This window comes from Pseudopodoces humilis, chromosome 7 (genome assembly GCF_049639895.1).
Source record: "Pseudopodoces humilis isolate 2021_Gansu_Grassland_sample_001 chromosome 7, ASM4963989v1, whole genome shotgun sequence".
In the NCBI taxonomy this organism is placed as follows: domain Eukaryota; kingdom Metazoa; phylum Chordata; class Aves; order Passeriformes; family Paridae; genus Pseudopodoces; species Pseudopodoces humilis.
This window is the reverse complement of record NC_142206.1, coordinates 56142266-56161807: the sequence shown is the minus strand read 5'-3', so window position 1 is coordinate 56161807 and position 19542 is coordinate 56142266. Positions and strand designations below refer to the sequence as shown.

At 41.8% G+C, this 19542-nt stretch overlaps 1 protein-coding gene across 2 annotated transcripts in view; it reads left to right on the top strand.

Moving 5' to 3' along the window:
- MTHFD1 (methylenetetrahydrofolate dehydrogenase, cyclohydrolase and formyltetrahydrofolate synthetase 1) overlaps positions 1-17470 on the top strand; it is a 40103-nt gene extending 22633 nt beyond the window's left edge. For both annotated transcript variants that reach the window (XM_005520060.3, XM_014249920.2), the window contains exons 15-28: positions 71-145; positions 1905-2007; positions 3156-3232; positions 4184-4324; positions 6885-6953; positions 7494-7605; positions 7805-7944; positions 8367-8408; positions 9452-9552; positions 10271-10448; positions 10814-10921; positions 12120-12272; positions 16265-16373; positions 16554-17470. In XM_005520060.3, the coding sequence (XP_005520117.1) occupies positions 71-145; positions 1905-2007; positions 3156-3232; positions 4184-4324; positions 6885-6953; positions 7494-7605; positions 7805-7944; positions 8367-8408; positions 9452-9552; positions 10271-10448; positions 10814-10921; positions 12120-12272; positions 16265-16354 (1389 nt within the window). In that variant the 3' untranslated portion in view covers positions 16355-16373; positions 16554-17470. The remainder of the gene's footprint in view (positions 1-70; positions 146-1904; positions 2008-3155; positions 3233-4183; positions 4325-6884; positions 6954-7493; positions 7606-7804; positions 7945-8366; positions 8409-9451; positions 9553-10270; positions 10449-10813; positions 10922-12119; positions 12273-16264; positions 16374-16553) is intronic.
- The last annotated feature ends 2072 nt before the right edge of the window (positions 17471-19542 follow it).

The following is a 19542-nucleotide window of genomic DNA, read 5'->3' as shown; positions in this document are numbered from 1 at the left end:
CAGCCCACTTTGCCCAGCCTGTTTTGGATGTGCCAGCAGTGCTGATTAACTGCTTGTTTCATTTTGCAAGGCTCTCTACAACCGTTTGGTGCCCTCTGTCAATGGTGTCAGGAAGTTCTCAGACATTCAGATCCGAAGACTACAGGTGAGGTCACTGCCTTCTCATTGGCTTCTGGTTCTGTTCTATTTACTTGTCCTTTAGGTAGCCAGAGCTACATTACAGAAACCCGTGTTGTCCCTTGGGTCATTCTGCTGGCAATTATTTTTTTACATAAAGTGTGCAGAAGTGAGGTAACCCTTCATATAGCACAGAAAACAGATGCAGCCCCAAGGCTGGACAAGGGGAGGTATCACTGATAACTCTGTCAAATGCTCTGATTAACACCGTGGGAAGAGACAGAGATTAGTATCCTTTATTAGTGGTGTCAGTTCAGTGTCCTTAATGCAGTTTAAGAAAAGACCAGAATCAGTCTCTGTACCTAACACACAGTTGCATCTAGAGATTAGGGGTTCCCATGTGACAGCTGTGTAGATAATGCAGCACAAAAAAAAAAATTCACAAAATTCAGCAAAAAGAGAACATACAGAAGTTACTTACCCAGATTGAGAAGACAAAGAAAACTGAAAAAAACCCAAAAACCTGTTCCCTATATCGCCAATTTCTCCTCTGCAAAAAAAAACCCCTTCTGGTTGGGTAAGTAGCCCTGTCATTGAATGGCAGTCCCTGAGCAACCCACAGCTCCTCTGATCCTCAAAACTTAAGGGCGTGTGCAAGTTCACATTGGTTTCTGTAAAAATGAGGATTAGCAGATGAATAGTTTTGCACTGGGCTTGAACCTTGCAGCTAGGAGGACAGACTGAGCCCTGCTGAGCTCCTTCAAGGTACAAGCCTTGAAGAGTATACTTTTAGAGTATTCAGGCTGGGTCAGTTGCCCATTTGGAAGTCAGAAGCAATAGTCAGACTACTTAGGAAGGTTAAACTCTGATATATTAATTAGCTATAATGTCTTAACCATTAGAGAATATGTATTTTGCTTCCACTGCTGAGCAAGAAATGATGTCATACTGCTTGGTGTTCCTGATGGACTGCTGAGGGAACTCGACCCTAACCACTCTTCTGGTTATTAAATGTCAAGATGTGAACAGGATGCTAATACTCCAGAAAGATGATATCTCTGTCATTGTTGTTGTTTATTTCCTTTTCTAAATGATATGTTCGAAGAGGAAAAGAACAGACTTTCTTCTTCCCTGCTGTTCTTCAGGGGAAAAATACGACTGAACTGTCTAGTTAATTAAAAAAACCTTGTTCGTTCATAAATCAACTGAATCGTTTCCCTCATGCCTAAGCTTGTGCTTGTATCAGGCTTCTTGAGATAATTCTTCTCTCAATTAAGCAACTTGGCAAACTGCCCGTCCTCTCAGTGTGTTCAAGATCGGCTTTCTGGGATGCTGACAGCCTTGTGACTGAATTGTTTAATTCCTCCTTTGTGCTGCTTTAACCAGCATGCTGAAAGCAGTGGCTTTAAATACGTGTGGCTGTGTGCAGTGACCCCAGGAAAACTAATGAGAAATGGATGTAAGCATGTGAGACTAATGACGGGAACAAGGCGTGGAAGGAACTGCAGAGCTGTCTCTTACTCTTTCACTAGGTGCCTTGCACAAAGCTTGGTGACAGCCTGCCCTAATGAGCTCCATTGTCTGCCTTGCCCTTTCCAAGCTGGACAGCAGCAAGCTCTGTCCAGTTCGTGCTGATATGGATCATCTTACGTTGTTTTGGGGTCTGGAAGAAAGGGTCCTTATTTCTGAATATGCAGATGCTGCAGACAGAGCCTAAATGCTGCAGTAAAAGGTTCATTTCTGTGAATCTTTTCACTATTCCTCTTATTTGTCTTTTCTTCCCGTAGAAACTGGGCATTAACAAAACTGATCCTATGGCTTTGACAAAGGAAGAAGTAAATGCATTTGTGAGACTGGACATTGACCCAGGCACCATAACATGGCAAAGAGGTACTAGAGACATTAAATGAAAGAAAATATGTGAAAAGAGACATTTGCAGTTGCAGCTGAACCTGTGTTTCCTGGGAAAGAGGGCAGAGCTGGTTCCTCCTTCCTTAAGTTTGGTGGGATAGTTGCCTGCAGCTGGGATCCCATTTCTAAAGGGTCTAACATGGGGGCTTGAATCTGCTCTGAAATCACAAATATTAAGAGTTTGCTAACGTGTGCAAGTTTGTGTTTCTGGGTTTGTTAGTCACTAAGAGAGGTGAATTTGGCAACTGAGGCCAGCAGCCTTTTTACCTTACTGTTGTATGAGTAAGGAGAGGGTTCTGCTCTGGGATTAAACTCAGTTTTAATCTGCCCACTTGCTCTGTTGGGGACTGACAGCAAATGAAGACCAGATTTTTTAAGAAGGTTTTTAAGGATAGTTGAAAGTAAAATCATTCTCTGGTCTGACAGATTTAATACTTCACTATCAAAGGAATTTTAAAAGAGGGCCTTTTCTTGAGTTGGGCTCCAAGAGTATTGCTTTTTCTTCTTTCTTTTAAAATACAGTATGAAATGTATTCTCCACAATTTGCTTCATAACCTGTAATGAGGCTAAAATAGTCTGCCTCATGGGAAATACTTCATAAAACACTTGGAATATTTCAAGCATATAGAAAGAAACAGCAAATTTAAGCCAGTGTTCCATAATTTGTGTTTCCAAGGTAATTTGACTTAATGGAGCTATGTGAAACAATTCTCACTAAATGATAGTATGTGACCATTTTATCACTTAACTTACAGAGTGTTTATTTTATTTCTTTTTGACTGCAATAATTTCCTGGATTCATATTGGTTAATGATGGTGAAAAATCAATTGGAATAATATTATCTACTTTTCAGAGAAGCTTTGGTCTGGTGATTAATGCACCCCAAGTGATGTAGACTCCCTCTGGATGGAGTGCAGGCTCTGGTGTACCTCTGGGTATCTTAATTTCATGGCAGTTTTTGTGTAAGAATCACACTGAGGAGCACTTGCCGTTCTTTAGGAGAGGATGGTTTCTCAAACTGCCTTCTTCTCTTCATTGGTGTCCTGGCTGGGTGTTTGTTACAGGGCAAAGATGTGAATTTATGACTTGGCAATGTGACATCTTTCCTCTTTGCATTCCTTGCAGTACTGGACACAAATGACAGATTCCTTAGGAAAATCACTATTGGACAGTCTGTAACAGAGAAAGGCTTCACACGGACGGTAATTATTCCCTTTTCTCATATGGTTTAAAAAGTACTTGGAAAAAGGAAGTTTCTGTAACTCCAGCTATTTTCATCTTTTACCATTATCTTCTTAAAGAGAAAGCAGAAAGTCTTCTCAACCAAGCAGTTAAATTTGCTACCAGTGTTGTGTTTAGTTTCATTGTCTCTTCCCTCCTTCCCTGTTGTCTCCTGAATATTGGCTTCCCAAACTGGGGTGACTGCGGCATAACCGTGGTACGTGAGTTCCCTTTCTAAAGATGGTCCTGACAGTGGTTCATCTTCACTGATGCAGGTGTTTTGGGTGGGGTTTATCTGGACAAAACTAGACACAGTATCTGAGCTTGTCTAGATTCATTGTATAATCAATACACTAAAAGAGGCAATTGGGCTGTGACTCCCCTCATCCCTTAAGTAACTGTCAAATTTATGGTTTGAATGAAGTGTGCTCAGAAAAGCCTCTTTCTTTTGATTTGAAATGCCCTTAGGGTGCTTAGCTTCCCTAAGGTGGTAGTGTCAGATGAATTCTACCCTTCATTTCCTGTAGAATCTGGTTTTTCTGTTGGTGGGCTTTTTGTCTTTTACTGTATTGTTTAGTAATGCTCAGATGAGTTAGTAAGCTCAGTGTTCAAAAATAAAATTTGTTAGTGTTCTGTGTTCTTACATGAATCACTAATGTACGTGCCAGGAGAGACACGTAATAGCAACAGAATGAGTAGGTTTTATTTCATCTTGCAAGAAAAAAAATCCAGTTTAAAATGGCCAAATTTAATGAAGTGTTCTGAGAGCAATGCTTTGGATTTCTTGTATATAATAATGTCTGTATTTTTTCCTTTCTTCTTTTTTTTTTATTACAATGGTGATGATTTCCCTTGTTTTGAGAATTGAACAGAGGTAAGAATTGCTGGGAGGGAATCTTAATGAGTTCATGTCCTTCATTCATCTCTTTCAGGCTCAGTTTGACATCACAGTGAGCAGTGAAATCATGGCAGTCCTAGCCCTGGCTGATGGGTTGGATGATATGAAAAAGCGATTTGGCAGAATGGTGGTGGCTTCCAGCAAAAAAGGAATACCAGTTACAGCAGATGACCTTGTAAGAGTCATTGCCATTAAATGCTTTTTCTTATTATTTCTCAAATTCCCTGAATTAAAAAGCAGAGAGACAGTTCTTTGAAAAAAAAAAATAAATTAACATATAGAAGATGAAAGAGAAAATCCCAGCTCCTGCAGTTAATGAAGGTTTTTTTCCTTCAGTGTGACTGCCACCTTATCCAGCTGTATAGGGGGTGTTTGTGACCTGGGCAGGGACAAGGGTCCTGTGTGATGTGCAGTGTGCGTCAAGTTGAAACTGGCACCATAGGAGTTACAGGGGAAATATGTGGTGGCTTCTACGTAAAAAGCATCTTTATGAATCAGAAGAACTCAAAATGCATCCTGCTGGCCATCCTGTTTCTTAGGCTCCCTGGAGTGAGAAAAAAATGAAGCAGGAACAAAGCATTGTGCAAATTCAATTACAGACAATGAAATACCTTCTTCTGGGAGTCTGTGAATGCTATAAAAGCAGAAGCATTTGCGAAAAGTGTGTGTTCTCTGTAATGCAGCCTTTGATGAGGGACACAGATATTTAATTTCCCTTCATGAAATGCTGAATGACATAGCGCTGGGGATGCCTGTTAGCAGTGTGTAAAGCAGCCCTAAGCAGCAGTTGCAAGCTGCAGCACTGCTTTGCAGCTGTCCCTCCAATAATTGTTAGCTCTTGGCAGGTCTGTGGAGTGTGTCAAATAGCATTTTCCCAAATGGTGCTTCAGCATGGTTTCAGGGCAATGTCCTGTGTCCCAGGCGCTTCTTCCTGACTTGTTTCCAGCTAGGTGGGACAGGGCATTAAGGCTTATCCAGCTCTTGCTGTCTTGCTGCAGGTTTTTTGCTTCCTTGTGTTTTTGGAGGATGTGGGAGTGTTGTTTATTTGTTTTGCTTCCTCCCAGGGTAAGGCTAAGAAACAGAAGATGGATGGCCTGACTCTGGCCTTGCAGGAAAAGTGCCAGGCTGGAACAATTTATCTCTAAATCCCTATGTGAGACATTTGTTGGGAATGAGAAAGAGCATGTGCCAAAGTTCTGTAGGCAGCTTTGAGATTTTAATTCCTACACCTAGCATGCTGCCAGTTTAACTTAAGTAACTGATTAAACCCTTTTTCTGGAAAACAGGAGTGTGTCTTACTGCCCATCAGCCGTGTAGGCAGATGATGCATGGCTTTGGAGTTACTTTGGCTTTTCTGTAAAGTCCAGGCGATGGAAGTATTTAACTTCAATTTTTTTTAAACTTTTTTAAAAATCTGTTTATATTTAATTCTGTCCATTCCAACTGCAGAGTGGAGGATGGCATCAAACATCCAGTAGGTTCTCTTGTCTGTTACGTGTTTGCACTTGATGGCAGCCAGTGGCTCAAGTTGTTAAGACCGTGTTACCTGCTCCTCATGCAGGCAGAAATGTGATTGCAGAGTCCAGGCTGGGTCCTGCTGCTGTGATGCAACCAATGTCATGAGTGTGCTACCACGAAGTGCAAAAAAAGTCTGGGACAAAACATGGAATCAAAAACTGACTACGGGTTTTAGAGATGGGATGTATCGAAGTGCTGCTGAGTGACACGGGTCTGAAATGTCGCCATGGAAATCTTGTTCTGCAGTTTTCATTATTGTGGAGATGACTGAAGTTTAAAGCTTATCCATTAAATGTTAAATAAGCTTTCATGTGGCAAGATTGAAACTAATGAAACAAAGCAGTGAATGTCTTATGAAGAAATAGTCTTTCATATCTTTGAGTGCTGCGATTCAGTTGAAATTGAAAGGGAAGGAAAAGAGACTATGGGTCAAGTTTTTCATAACTGCTGTGAGCATGTGGCTCAGGACTCATGACAGCAATTTTAGTTACTTTTTCAAATTCTGGATAACAGCTGGTTTGGTTTCCACTGGATTGTCAGTCACAAAAATAACCAAACCCACATCTTCTCTTCCCAAAGCACATGGAGATGAAATCACAAGCTTTTGTTGCACAGGAAGCAGAATTCAGCAGGGTACATGGCTGCACCTGGGAGGAAATATGGGCTCCAGTGTTTCTTTCATGTCAGCCTGGTTGCTCTCATCAGCACAGAGGTTCACTTTAAAAGTTATTTCTGCACAAGAACAGGATGTAGCAGGTTGTTATTAAATTTTAAGGCCAGTATGTAAACCATGTTGCTGAAAAGAAGGAAGAAAATCCAAGACAAATGCACCTACAAAATCTAAGAACATTATGTTGTGCTGCTGAATGGGCTGCAGTAAACCATATTTACTGAGAGGTTACTCCCTTGCTGCTCTTATCTGCTAACCTTGCCATAGCATTGAAACATGAATTAGTTGTTCTTCATGCCTTTGCTGCAAAGTGATTGCCCAGCAAGGTCACAACCAAGAGGCTGCTCCCACCAGAAATCACAGATCCTCTTACAGGAATGTAAAGGTCATTTTTCTGCTTTGCCCTGACTAGAGTTAGTTCTGTGTTGAACATCTTCTGGATCTGGTACCAGAAGGTCACCAGGACAAAATCAGAACCTTTACACTGCGTAGGAACCATCTCAGGGTCTTGGTACATCAGGAAACTGATTGTCCTTTTTTCTTTTAGGGAGTAACTGGAGCTCTGGCTGTCTTGATGAAGGATGCTGTTAAGCCAAACCTCATGCAGACGCTAGAGGTGAGCACAGATGATTTGCTTCTTGGCTCTGAGAAGACACTTAGAGCAACTGATTTAGTTCATTCATCATGGTCAGTGTGGGTCTGCTCAGCTCAGAGCTGGGGCTTTACTGTGGTTTTGTGCACAGGGCTAGGGGAGAGGGCTGGGTTCCTTCTAGGTCTGCCACTGGCATGTAGGATGACCCTGAGGAAATGCACTAAACTTTGCTGTGTCTTTAGTCTGTTGTCTTTCATGTCATGAAGTGTTTCGGGAATTTAAATGGTGTGGATGAAGGAGAATGACAAAGAGTTGCTGGGATTTAGCCATCCTTTTCCTAAGCGGATTAATACCTCCACTTGTGGAGATTATAATAATCCTGTTTGCCCTGTAGTCCTTCTTGCTGATAACAAATGTCTGATCAGAAGGCTTTAAGATCTGTCTTCTAAAAGTGTTTTTCTTTACTTTCAGATACCACAGTACTTAGCTCCTGACATGCTGCCTATTTGCAAAGTTGCACTTTCTGATTTTCTTTCTCTCTCTCCCGCATTCCCCTTGTTCTAGGGAACACCAGTGTTTGTTCATGCTGGACCTTTTGCCAATATTGCACATGGGAATTCCTCTGTGCTAGCAGACAAAATAGCATTGAAGCTTGTGGGTAAAGACGGTTTTGTTGGTAAGTGTGTGGAGTGTGGGGTATTTTTGTTTGCTTTTTTGTTTTGGAGGGATCTGCCTTTTTTATCATGACTGTCTTTGGGCTTATTTTTAAATTTTTTTTTTCTTGGAGGAAGTTTCTGATTTATATAATCAGAGTATGATTTCTTCACCCAGAAATCTTTCACAAACTTTTTTTTTTTTTTTATTTCCTACCCTAGTTACAGAAGCAGGATTTGGTGCAGACATAGGCATGGAGAAATTCTTCAACATTAAGTGCCGCTATTCTGGTCTCCGGCCTCATGTGGTGGTGTTGGTTGCTACTGTCCGAGCTCTGAAAATGCACGGGGGAGGACCTGCAGTAAGTACTGGGGAAGGTTTTCAGTAGGCCTGAGGGGCTGTTCCTGTTATTCTGTTTCAGTCACTTAAAGCCCTGTAGCATTTGATCTGCTTGAAATTGTCCTGAAGTTCAGAGTTGTAAAAGGAATTGGTATTTCCCTCTTTGACAACAGCTTCATTTTGTAGTATGTTACAGGTTCATATCTGCTTGTTTTATTGCCCTAGTCAAGTGCCTGCATGCTGGGCCACTTGTAACAGTCCCAGAGTGAGCCATGTATTTTATCATGCAGTCTTTTTTTCTTCCTTTTATTTTTTTCTTAGAAATAAAAAGGATCGGTATGAAGTAGAATGTTGTATCTTGATACTGTTTAGTAAGAATCAAGCAGGGATTACTGTCATGGATAAAAGTCTTATGGGGCTCCATTTCTTTCCATTTTTCCACAGGTCACTGCTGGGGTACCTCTGCCAAAGGAATACACAGAAGAGGTAATCTTTAAGCTGTTGTGACAGTGGACCAGCTAGCTGTGGTCATGACATGATGGTGTCATGCAGCATATGCCTGGATTGCAAGTGTGTCATTTATTTAGCTGCCACAGAAAGGCTTCTCCATTACATTACAAGCTGTAATGTTTCTTTTTTTTTTTTTTTTTTGATGATGTTACTTTGGCTCTGCTCTTTCAAACATTTATTGTCCTCCACCTAGCCAGTGTTCAGAGCCTTGCTTTTCTCCTTAACTCACACAGTTGTCTGTGTGCTCAATTTTTCATAGTAATATCCACTCTGTTTCCCCAACCCTCTCAATGTGGAGTAATCGCTTAGCTGAAATATTGTCTCTGAAAATATCCAGAGTGCTTCTCTAATTACTCTCTTCTTAGCAGCAGTTTTTGTTTTTATCCCCACCTTGTTTGCAAGTGAGGGAAGTGAACTAAAGTCTCACCTTCCATCCTTATGCCTTGAACGGTTGTGTACCCTTGGATAATTGATCAGGCTCTTTACACTGCTGAAGCTCTTTCACTCATGGAGCTTCTGTATATATTATCCTTTGCATAGGAAGGGATGAAACGTCTGAATTTCCAGGAATAGTCTCTGATGCTGCAAAATGTAAATATATGTAAACTGAAAGCTGTTGCCGCAGACTTCAAATGGATGTCATGAAATTCACTGCTGGTGATATTTAATATATAAAGAGAGAAAATGTTTCAGAGAGGAAACTGAGGCTTTACAGTGGGGAGTTAATGAGAACAAGTATCAACTTTTTAAGCATAATAGAAAGTGATTAATAAATGGTTTCTCTTACCTTGACTTGGGAGCTGAAACCAGTGATCATTAGAAGTAGTCACTCCTTTTCCTGTCTCCTGGCCAAGAGCTTGCAGTGGTCTGGACTGTTCCGAAAGCAGCACTGGGGATTTGCCTTTGTGGTTTCATTCCCATTTTGATCTTTTTACCATTAGTTTCTGCATGTGGTGGATTTGGAACAAAAGTTTCCCTACCCCTGATAAAATATGCTTCCTTTGCTGTCTTCTCTACAGAATCTTCAACTGGTGGCAAAAGGCTGCAGCAACCTAACCAAGCAAATCCAGAATGCACGGATGTTTGGTGTCCCAGTGGTTGTGGCTGTCAATGCTTTCAAGTGAGTGAGCTGCAATGGGGAGGTGATGCTGGGATGTAACATTGTGGCACTTCATATACTGTGTTTAACACAAACTCTTGTTTTCAGTACTGTTGATATGTTGTTGATAGCCTTTCCACAGAGTCATAAAACCACAGAATGGCCTGGGTTGGAAAGAACCTTAAAGATCATCCAGTTCCACCCCCCTGCCATGAGCAGGGATACCTTTCATTAGACCAGGTTGTTCAAAGTTCCAACCATCCTGACCTTGAACACTTTCAAGAACACTTGCAACACCTGGGCAACCTGTTCCAGTGCTTCAGCACCCTCACAGTAAAGAGTTTTTTCCTAGTATCCAATCTAAACCTACTCTGTCAGACTGAAACCACTCCCCTTCTACTGTCACTATGTGCTCTTGTAAGAAGTTTTTCTCCAGCTCTCTTTTAGGCTCCCTTCAGATACTGGAAGGCCACAGTTTTGCATTGTTGAGAAGTGCATGAATTAGGCTCTGCATGTTGTACTGCACAGGAAACAACCACTGTGTGGTCTTCTTATGCAGCAGAAGTACTCTGAGCTGTGGTGTTAAAGCTGGTGCAGCCAAGGTGGAGGCTGTGGTGGATAATCCCTGAGCAGTCTGGTAGCTGTGATTTCTTCAAATGCATTTTGGATCTTGTCAAGAACAAACATTCATTTACTGTGTGTGCATTCTGGTACAAACATGCAATCTTTCTCCTTACAGGACAGATACAAAGGCTGAACTGGCCCTTGTAGTACAACATGCAAAGGAGGCAGGAGCATTCGATGCTGTGGAGTGCACTCACTGGGCAGAGGGAGGGAAAGGAGCCCTGGCCCTGGCCCGAGCTGTTCAGAGAGCATCCCAGGCACCTAGCAACTTCAGGTTCCTCTATAATGTGGAGGTAGGAGCTTGCACTGTTACAGAGATGCTTCGTTTATATCAGTTGGTTTCACTAGCTTAAGTTGCTTGGGGCTGTCCAGAAGGCTGACTGAAAAATTGAGAAGAAACGTGTTGTTAAAATTGAAGCATTGATTCCACAAGTCTCAAAGACCTAGTTAGTCAGTTCTTACTGGTTTGGCTACCCTTGAAATATTGAAATATGTTTGAAAACCTTCCAATTACTCTATATTTTGTTCTAGAGCAAATGGAATTAAGCCTTATGTCTATAGATATGCACATGACAGCACATGTGGAGGACTGAAACTGCTGTGATGCTGCAGGTCTTTGTACTTTTGGCTGACTTGCCTGTGTTTTTTGTTTTTCTAGCTGCCTGTTGTAGATAAGATCAGACTTATTGCCCAGCAGGTCTACGGGGCAAGAGACATTGAGCTCCTTCCTGAAGCACAGGAGAAAGTTGCCCTGTACACCAAGCAGGTGAGTTTTCCACGTCAGCTGGTAGCAGTGGTGCTTTTCATTCAAAATCATTATACTGAACAGTGGTGTTCAAGCTGTGTTTCAAGGGAATCCTCATTCAAATCATGTCCTTATCCAGGACTCATTAAATGCTGCTATGGCAGAGGAAGAAAAAGATGTGGGAAAGGAGAAATTTGCTTTGTCTTTTAGTGAAGAAAACAGAACTCACTCGTGTGCCCCAGTACCATGCATCACCCATCTGTGATAGTTTTGGGGAGAAAGCATAGGAGGATTTAGTGATCTTTCTCTACTATACTCTCCAATCTTTCAGCATTTAGAGAATTAGGGAATTACAAGTCATTATGCTGGTTTTAAATAGTCTCTGATTATTTTTTCATCTTGTTCCATTGAGATCAAATTCCACTAATCAGTTTTTGAGTCCATGTGGATTTTTGTCAGTCACAATTATGCTGGGGAATGAGTTCTGTGGGTTATACAAGACTTGATATGGAAAGTTTTTTTTAAGTTTTGAGCCTGCTATCTGGTTGTTGAATTCAATGTTTTCTGGTTGCTGTGTTGCTTTTGCTATTCTCTGGTGTGACATTGTTGCAAATTTACCTGCTTCTGCATTACTGAAGGTCTTTGAAGAGAACAGCAATGTGAGGATTGGCAATTCATTGGTTGCAGGCTGCTGTAACCAATTTTCCTTTTGCAATCCATTTACTACTGCCATGTATAACTTCTCACTTTTGTGCTTCTTATATACTCCAAGTCCATCAAAATGCCAAAGGCATGCAATTGCCACTTCCTCATGACCTGCAATTGTATTGATCAAACATTTCTAATTAACTGACTGCATCTGAACAAAATTTTAACTCTGAGCTGTTTAGCATTTTGGGAAGAGAGTAGGAAGTAAGTTGGCTGTCAGGGTTGTATATCCAGCACTTCTATACCATTAATTTTTTCCTCAGCTGGATGTGCTGAGGGACATGGTGGTTCTTTCTTTAGTACTTAATGGGGGGTGGGGAGAGACTCTGAGAGAGAAGAAATGGGGATGTAGAATGATCAGTGGATTTGACAGGCTGTGGATGAAGCATTTGTTGGGGAATAAAATGCCTGATGTCTTCAGAGAATGGCACAATAGAACAATTATATTTTTGTACTGGAAAAATTACTGTTTTTTCCACTTATGTCATTCCTTTTCTTTCTCTTTTCCCAGGGATTTGGAAACCTGCCAATCTGCATGGCTAAAACTCACTTGTCATTGTCTCATGACCCTGAACAAAAAGGAGCACCTACAGGTTTTGTTCTGCCAATCCGAGACATTCGGGCCAGCGTTGGGGCTGGGTTCTTGTATCCACTGGTGGGAACGGTATGTGGTAGCTGTGGGGTGAGGAAAAAAACTTCATTTGCATTCCAGGAATCACTTACTGTTAAGTGTCTTAAATTAGGAGAGCCCTTGTCATTTACAGGTGGTGTTTTAACAGTCCAGTGTATCAGATGCCTTAAGAGGGGTTTTCTCAGGGGGAAGAGGGAAGCTGCAATAGACCATCTGAGTAATTGGCAACCCCCTGCTGTATCCCTCAGGTCCCACATCTCTTTTCCTCAATTTTGAGAAAGGGCTGCGCTCTGTAGTCAGTGAATTGTAGGAACAGCAGTCTGGTAAGGGGGAGAAATCTTTGGCCCACGTGGTTGCTTTTGTGACTTTGTATTCCTGGTGAAAGCATTTTGCAGGTGACCTCTGTGTACACCTGTGGATTAGGGCAGAACAAGGCAACCCTCCTGAGCTTTACAGAGCAGATGCCTCTGGATGAGACACCTCCAAAGCAAAGCTGAGCTGTGCTATCAATCATTTATCAGGCTCCTCTCCTCTTCAGTTCTCATGGTTTTGCTGACCATCTGTTTGCTGTTCAGCCTGCAACAATTCCAGCAACTCATTTCACTGTGCCCTTGAGTTTTTAGTTCCTGTTCTTTGATATGATTGGCATAATGTCAGCTGAGAGGGAAGAGAGTAGCAACAATGGAAACAGGCTCCTGGAACAGCTTTGATATGAATTGCATGGCAGAGAGAGGAGCTATCTGCAAAATGAACCCACGTTCAGGTTTGCATCTGTAGAAACAACACTGGGATGAAAGGATCCACTGGAAATCTTACCTGGGGAATCTCTTCTGGGCAAATGTTGAGTAACTAGTTAGACTACCTTAGGACATCAGGCAGCTGGAACAAGCAGCTCTTTTTCTTGTTTACTAGGCCTGAACCTTTTTCTGAGGTCTTCATGGCAACATGTTTGTTAAAGTTTCAAAAGCATTAGGGGGGGGTGCATGACTCAGTTGATGAAGTTTGCTGATTTAAGAGTTGGATCCTCTCTTCCTTCAAATGCAAGCTAGAGCCAAATATTGGCTGCCTTCTTTTTTTATTTTTTTAAAACAAGAATTAAAAGAAAAAAGTAGTTAAGGTTTCCAGATTATCCAGCATAAATAAGTTAACCACATTCTGATTAAAATCTGGCTCACCCATGTGCTAAAGACTAATGTGTGTTTTGGGGTAGAATGAAAGATAGCATGCCTGTTCCTATTATATGTGGCATTTTTTACAAGCCAAGATTTAGTCCAAGCAATGATTTATTTTATTATTTATTTCATAAGCATTGGAGAAGGAAAGGGTACACTGCATTAATGAGTAAACAAGAGAGGGATGTTTTCAGACATTAAAACCAACATTTTGGCTCTTACTCTGATGTCTTCAGTTTCTGTGGAGTTGGACTTTTTCCTTTCTGCTCTCGTACCCATTTCCTAATGTTTTCTTGGCCATGCAGCAAATCATGGTGTTAATTCTGCCAGAGTTAACAATAAGTCTTCTGGCTGGGATGTGATCACTCTTCTGTGGTGTCTAAAACCTAGGGAATGGATGTCCTTTCGAGAAGCAATCTGGGGCATTTTGAATCAGATCACTATTTTAAACCCATTCAGCAGGGGATGTGTTAGCCTCAGAATAAATTTTTGGCAGCAGCCATTGAACTGTGAACTGAAAATGCAACAAATATGTAGCTCTATGCAGAAGCTTTTAGGATTAATGTGAGGTGAAATTAATCACCAGTGTGTGCCTATTCCTGTTACCTGAAGTTAATCACAAAGGCACGTCACACTTTATTTTTTTCTCAGCTTCTGAGTTTTGGAATTTTCCTTTCTGGCTCAATTTGAAACTGTTGTGCCTCCATGAATACTGTGATATTTTAAAGGAAATATAATTTCAAAAGTCATTTAGATTTAAAGTGAAATAAATCATTGTACTCAGATTGATTTGGTTTCTTTTCTGGTGCTGCTGCTGAACTTAAAACAATTCTGTTATTCAGCTCTATTTTTTTAGATCCTAAATGGCATTTATTTTGAAAGATCCACAAGAGCAACAAATAATATATGTTTGGTTGGTATTAGTTTTATTTGAAATCTTGCAAGGCGTTTAATTATACCCATGTGGTCGAAGTTTTTCTTGTAAGTAACTAGTGTGAATTGCCCTGTGTTCTTTTTGAGCACATGTGGTATTAAAAGGGGAGGAGGAGAAAAAGTTGATTCCTTCAGCTCTGAAAATAACTGAGTGCATGAAGCATTGTAGACACTTGTACAGAAAATTAGTAGCCTGGGTGGAAATTACTCTGCACTGCATGGAAATCTGGGGTTTCAGCAGACTGCCTTGAAGTAATAGATAGCAGAGTAGCCACTGTGGGCTGCCCTCTGCATAGCAAAGGAGGAAAAATTGACTGTTCATTTCAAAATACAAAGTGCAAGAAATGGCAAAGTCAGGCACATTTTCAGCACCTCCTACTCTATTGAATGTCACTCTCTCAGCTCCTGCTGTGGCCCTCTGAATCTGGAGGTGGAGATCTGCAAAGCTCCATGATTCTCCAGTGGTACATAAATAAATAGGAAGTTCCTTGTTCTTCATGGCCAGAGACTGGGAGCTGATAACAGGAAAACCCCTCTGGGCACTTTGAACCTCTTAATACTCTCTTGAGATGTTCTTGAGAGCAAAATATTTATACAGCTGAGCACAAAGACAAGGAATGGGGGTCCTCTCTGTGACCCCACCCCCTTCTCTGTCTGGGAAGGCAGTGGCTCTCATAAATTCCTAGCCCTAGAATTCATTACAGAGAGGGGACTTAAAGTGATTTTTTGCTCTGCATAACCCATAAAAGACTTGCAGTGATACAGTACATGTGGGACTGGTGTTAGCACTTGTAAATGGCTAAGGAAAATGGGTTGGGACTCCAAACACTCCTTGAATAGTTTTGAAGACTGCAGAAAAGACCTCGCCAACAGAGCTTTGCCTTCTTGCTGCTTAGCTTATTATCAAAAGGAAGATAGGGAGGTAATTTCATTAGTGTGCAAAATACTTGCTCAGGGAGAAAACACCAGGTTGCCAAAGAGATCTTTAATCTAATGGAGACAGGCATAACAATACTGATGGTGAAAGCTGAGGCAGGGTGATGCAGATAGAAAATGAGACCTTTCAACTTCTCCCTTTTTATAAAGGCACTTAATGATCACTGACACAAACTACCAAACATGGTCACAAGTTGTCCACCCTTGTAGAGTCCATGTTCAGCCTGTGTGTGCTGCTGGGCTAAATGCCATCAGCTGCAAGAATAAATCAGGCCAAGTGTAGTTCCTGTCAGCCTTGTGTTCTGCATCCCTGAAACCGGGTACTCGGCAGTGGGACAAGTGCAGAGGGCTGGCCTGAGGCGGTAATGCTGGCAGCTGCTTTGTGAGCTTCAGTTCTGTCTCTGCACAGCCCTTCTGAGCATGTTCCAGTCAGAACTGACTTCTTCATCTTTAAGCTTTATCACAGTTTAGAAAAAACAAAACAAACCCCAAACTATTTAAAATGTCTTCTCAACAGTAATTATTTGTAATTATTTAACATGTCTAGTTCTAGATTCTCAAAGAATTGTAATCAGCTGAGACTTTACAGCTGGCAAAGTTGTATTAAAGTTTGTATCTTCAGAAAACTATTTGTATCTGTCAGAAAACTGCCAGAAGTAATTGTCTCATCACAGCAAAGTCCATGAACACTCCTCCAACAGTGAACTGGTCAGCTGCATAGCCAAGTACTTTGCCAAATCTTTGGCTCAGTTACTTGCAGCTCCAGAAACCAAACTTAATCCTCATCATAAAAAGCAAAAACTTCCTATCTGTCTACTGAACCAGGAGTTTGTGGTTCTCATGGGGTGCTTCAGAACGGTCCATAACCATCATTCTCTGGTCTGTTGGTGTCCAGGGAGCTGTTGCCATCCAAGCCTTTGGTATTGGATCTTGTGCACAAAATGCTGCTGCTGCCATTTTAACACTCTGTCTCTTGTTGTCCAGATGAGCACAATGCCAGGACTTCCTACAAGACCCTGCTTCTATGATATAGACCTGGACCCAGTGTCAGGAGCAGTAAATGGGCTCTTCTGAAAGGAGTGATTAACCAAAGGTCGGTGCCTTCTTGAAGGCCTTTAATATTTAGGCTTTATTTTTCCAAAGATCTTGAGATAATGGACTTAAGCCAATCCCATATTATGCCACATGTTTCAAATGACATTTGATTATAATTCAGCCTGAAAGTTGCCTGCAGTACTATGTAATAGTAATTAAATTTTATTTTTGTTTTTAGCTCCCAGAAGAACACCTGATGAGTCACGTAAATGGAACTGTGCTCTGATCTTCTTTTTTTTAAGTCAGAACAAGATATCAGTGAGAATATAGTACAAAAAGTGACTGGAAGGAGGAGTGCTGAAGAATCAATCACTAACTTTTAATCTGTAGTAATTTTTAAACTGCTGTGTTCCAAGCTAGTTGACACTGAGCATATAAAGCGTATTTCCTCTACAGACCTCTTGCTTCATAATTGTAGCTGAAGCGGAATACAGAAGCTTGGGTTAAATGACCTCTTTTGATTCAGTGACATGATTTTAATAATTAAAAATCCTAAAGCTGGAGCTGTTTGAAACAGTCTTGGGACTTAATTGTCTTAACCATCGGGGGTTTGCAGTATATATTATCTTTAAAAATCTCGTTGTCTGCAGTTTCCCATTTGCCACATGGAATTCTCTGTTCCACTTCTCGCACTATGGGAGAGCCTGCTGTGCCCTGTTGCTGCATCAGTGTCATTTCAAAGGAGCAAGGAGGAGCCCCTTCGCTTCCCAGCGCTCTCCAGAAGTGCTTACCCTGCCTTCTGCTGTGAGTTATTCCTGCAGGCACCTGAGCCAGCCCAGCTGTGACTACTGTATTCTTCTGTCAATGGAATGAAACCTCTGGATATCAGATCTGGAGGGACTGGGTCTCTGGCCCGTATCTGTGGCTTCTACCAAGTGTGTCCTTTGAACCATTTTCTGCTCAACCATAAGTGCAGTTACACCATTGACAAGCCTTGTTTCTGGAGGTACCTTTTTGGTCAATAGACACAACATGAATAGTGATCAAGTGACTTGTAGCAGGTTTTGTCAGCAGGCCAAAAATCATTTTGTAACACGAAGATAGCATCGCTGCCAATTTTTTAAACTAATACAAATAAACTAGCGAATACTTCAAGTGCTTTTTGGGTTTTAATGTATGCACTGAGATTACTGAATTAGAATTTATTTCTGTGATTAACTACACACAACAGCAATCCTTGTATTGACAAGTAGGAGTGATTATTGCAGTAATAAGTAGCCTGCAATGCACCAGGGTGTGTGTGTGTGTTTTAATCTGGTTTCCCTCCCTGGATGATATATGTCGTCTGTAGGAAATAAACTACCTGAATTATTCTGTGAATGTGAGACATTTGCATCTGACTGCAGAATATCTGAATTAACAGTTGTGAGGCCCATCTGCTTGTATCAGAACTGAATCTAAAAACATTCCAAATTTGGTGAGAACTGGAAGGATCAGGGTGTAGGTGTGCATCAACATAGGGGAGCATCTGTAGTACACAGATACTGTGTGTGAATATATGTACATATATATGTGTGTGCGCATATGGAGAGAAAGAGATCTCCATCTCTTCAGTTACTCATCAGGGGAGAATAATTATATAAAAGTTACCTGGTTGTGACATGAGCAGACAGAACACTTTAAACACTCATAAGAGCATTTGAGATACATTCACAGCATCCTAAAGTGTTCCTTTTGATGTTATCCAGCCGAGGATTTCCTGGCAGCCAGGAGAGCAGGCTCAGTCCCCTTGCAGGGCGTCAGGTGGGGTTCCCCCATTGCTGCCCAGCCCCCCCAGCCTGGCTGAGGGAGCCTCTTCACCTGCAGCTCCTGGGCCCAGTTTTCCCTGGAAGCAGGGTGCCAGAGCAGATGCTGCCAAGTCTGCTGTCAGTTCCTACATTTAATCTTCCTGTGAGTGCTCTGTGTTCCACCTTCATTTTATGCTTATGAAAGATGGGATAAGTGCAAATTTATGCTAAGATTAGCCTCCTTTTAGTTTAGCATGAGATCATAGCCATGTGCTTGAGAGAGATGGTTCAAGAGGTTGCTAGTCCCCCTCCTGCAGTGAGGCACAGTGCCGGATCAGGCACAAGCTTTTGAAGGGTTTGCTGCACAACAACAAAGCACAAGGGCCAAAAAATAGCCCCAAGCATCTCGAGATTAATGGGGAATGTTTTCTAACCTGCACTTCCAACCTCTCTCTTCTCTTGCAGGTTGGATACATAAATAGGTTATTTTTTCAATACGCTCCTTTGCAGCTAAGGGTGCCAGCTAGGTCTTGTCCTATCAAACAGGGCACAGAGGACACTTAATTTCTTCTAGCTAAGTACTCAATGATTTTCTTCTGTTGCTTAGAGAAAAAACTAATTATGTACAAATTTGTTCTCTGTGGGCTATTTGTGGGCCTGGTCCTTAGCTGGTGTTATGGCCATCCGTCCCCCGTGCTGTGCTGCTGTGAGAGTGCTGCATTACATCCTGTAAGAAATTACACAGATTTATGTTCTGAAGTAGTATTGGGGACAAGGAAGAGAAGGTGTTGCTTGGTTGACTTTGTTGCACGTCACCAGCACCACAGAAAGAAAACAGGATCCAGCTGGACCAGGATCTTCTGTCCAGTTTACTCAACTTCTGACCTGATCCTTTGCTTGCCACAGACCCTGCCTTTTATTTCCCTTTCACCACAGCCGGTGGTGCTACCATCTGCCCCTGGAGCAGTCAGGAATAATTGGATTCCATGGAAAGTGCTCCCAAGGGGATTCATGGCAGTTTGCCTCCATCACACCACCACATTCCCCAGCCTCACATTCACCATCCTCGCCTGCTTCCCTCCCTCCTGCCTCCAGCCACAACGAGGGAAAAGCTCCTTGCATTGAGGGGCCTCGCTTGGCTTTAATAAAGCAGTGGATCATAATTAGAACCCACCACCCACCTCTGGAGAGAAGCTGTTTCCAAATGAAGTTTATTATCCTGACTGAATGCGAGCAAACACATCTCAGAGGGGAGCTTTTAAAAAGGCAATTCCTTGCGATGCTCAATACCCTTTTTCTCCCCTCCTGGCTGGCGTTTCAGCCCAGCTAACCAATTTTGTACCTTTATTCCCATGAAGAAGCTGAGAAGGGGGGAGGTCGTGTGTGTTTTTCTAAGCCTGGCCTACACTGGAAGCCACTTGCAAGTTCAGAGTGCTGCTT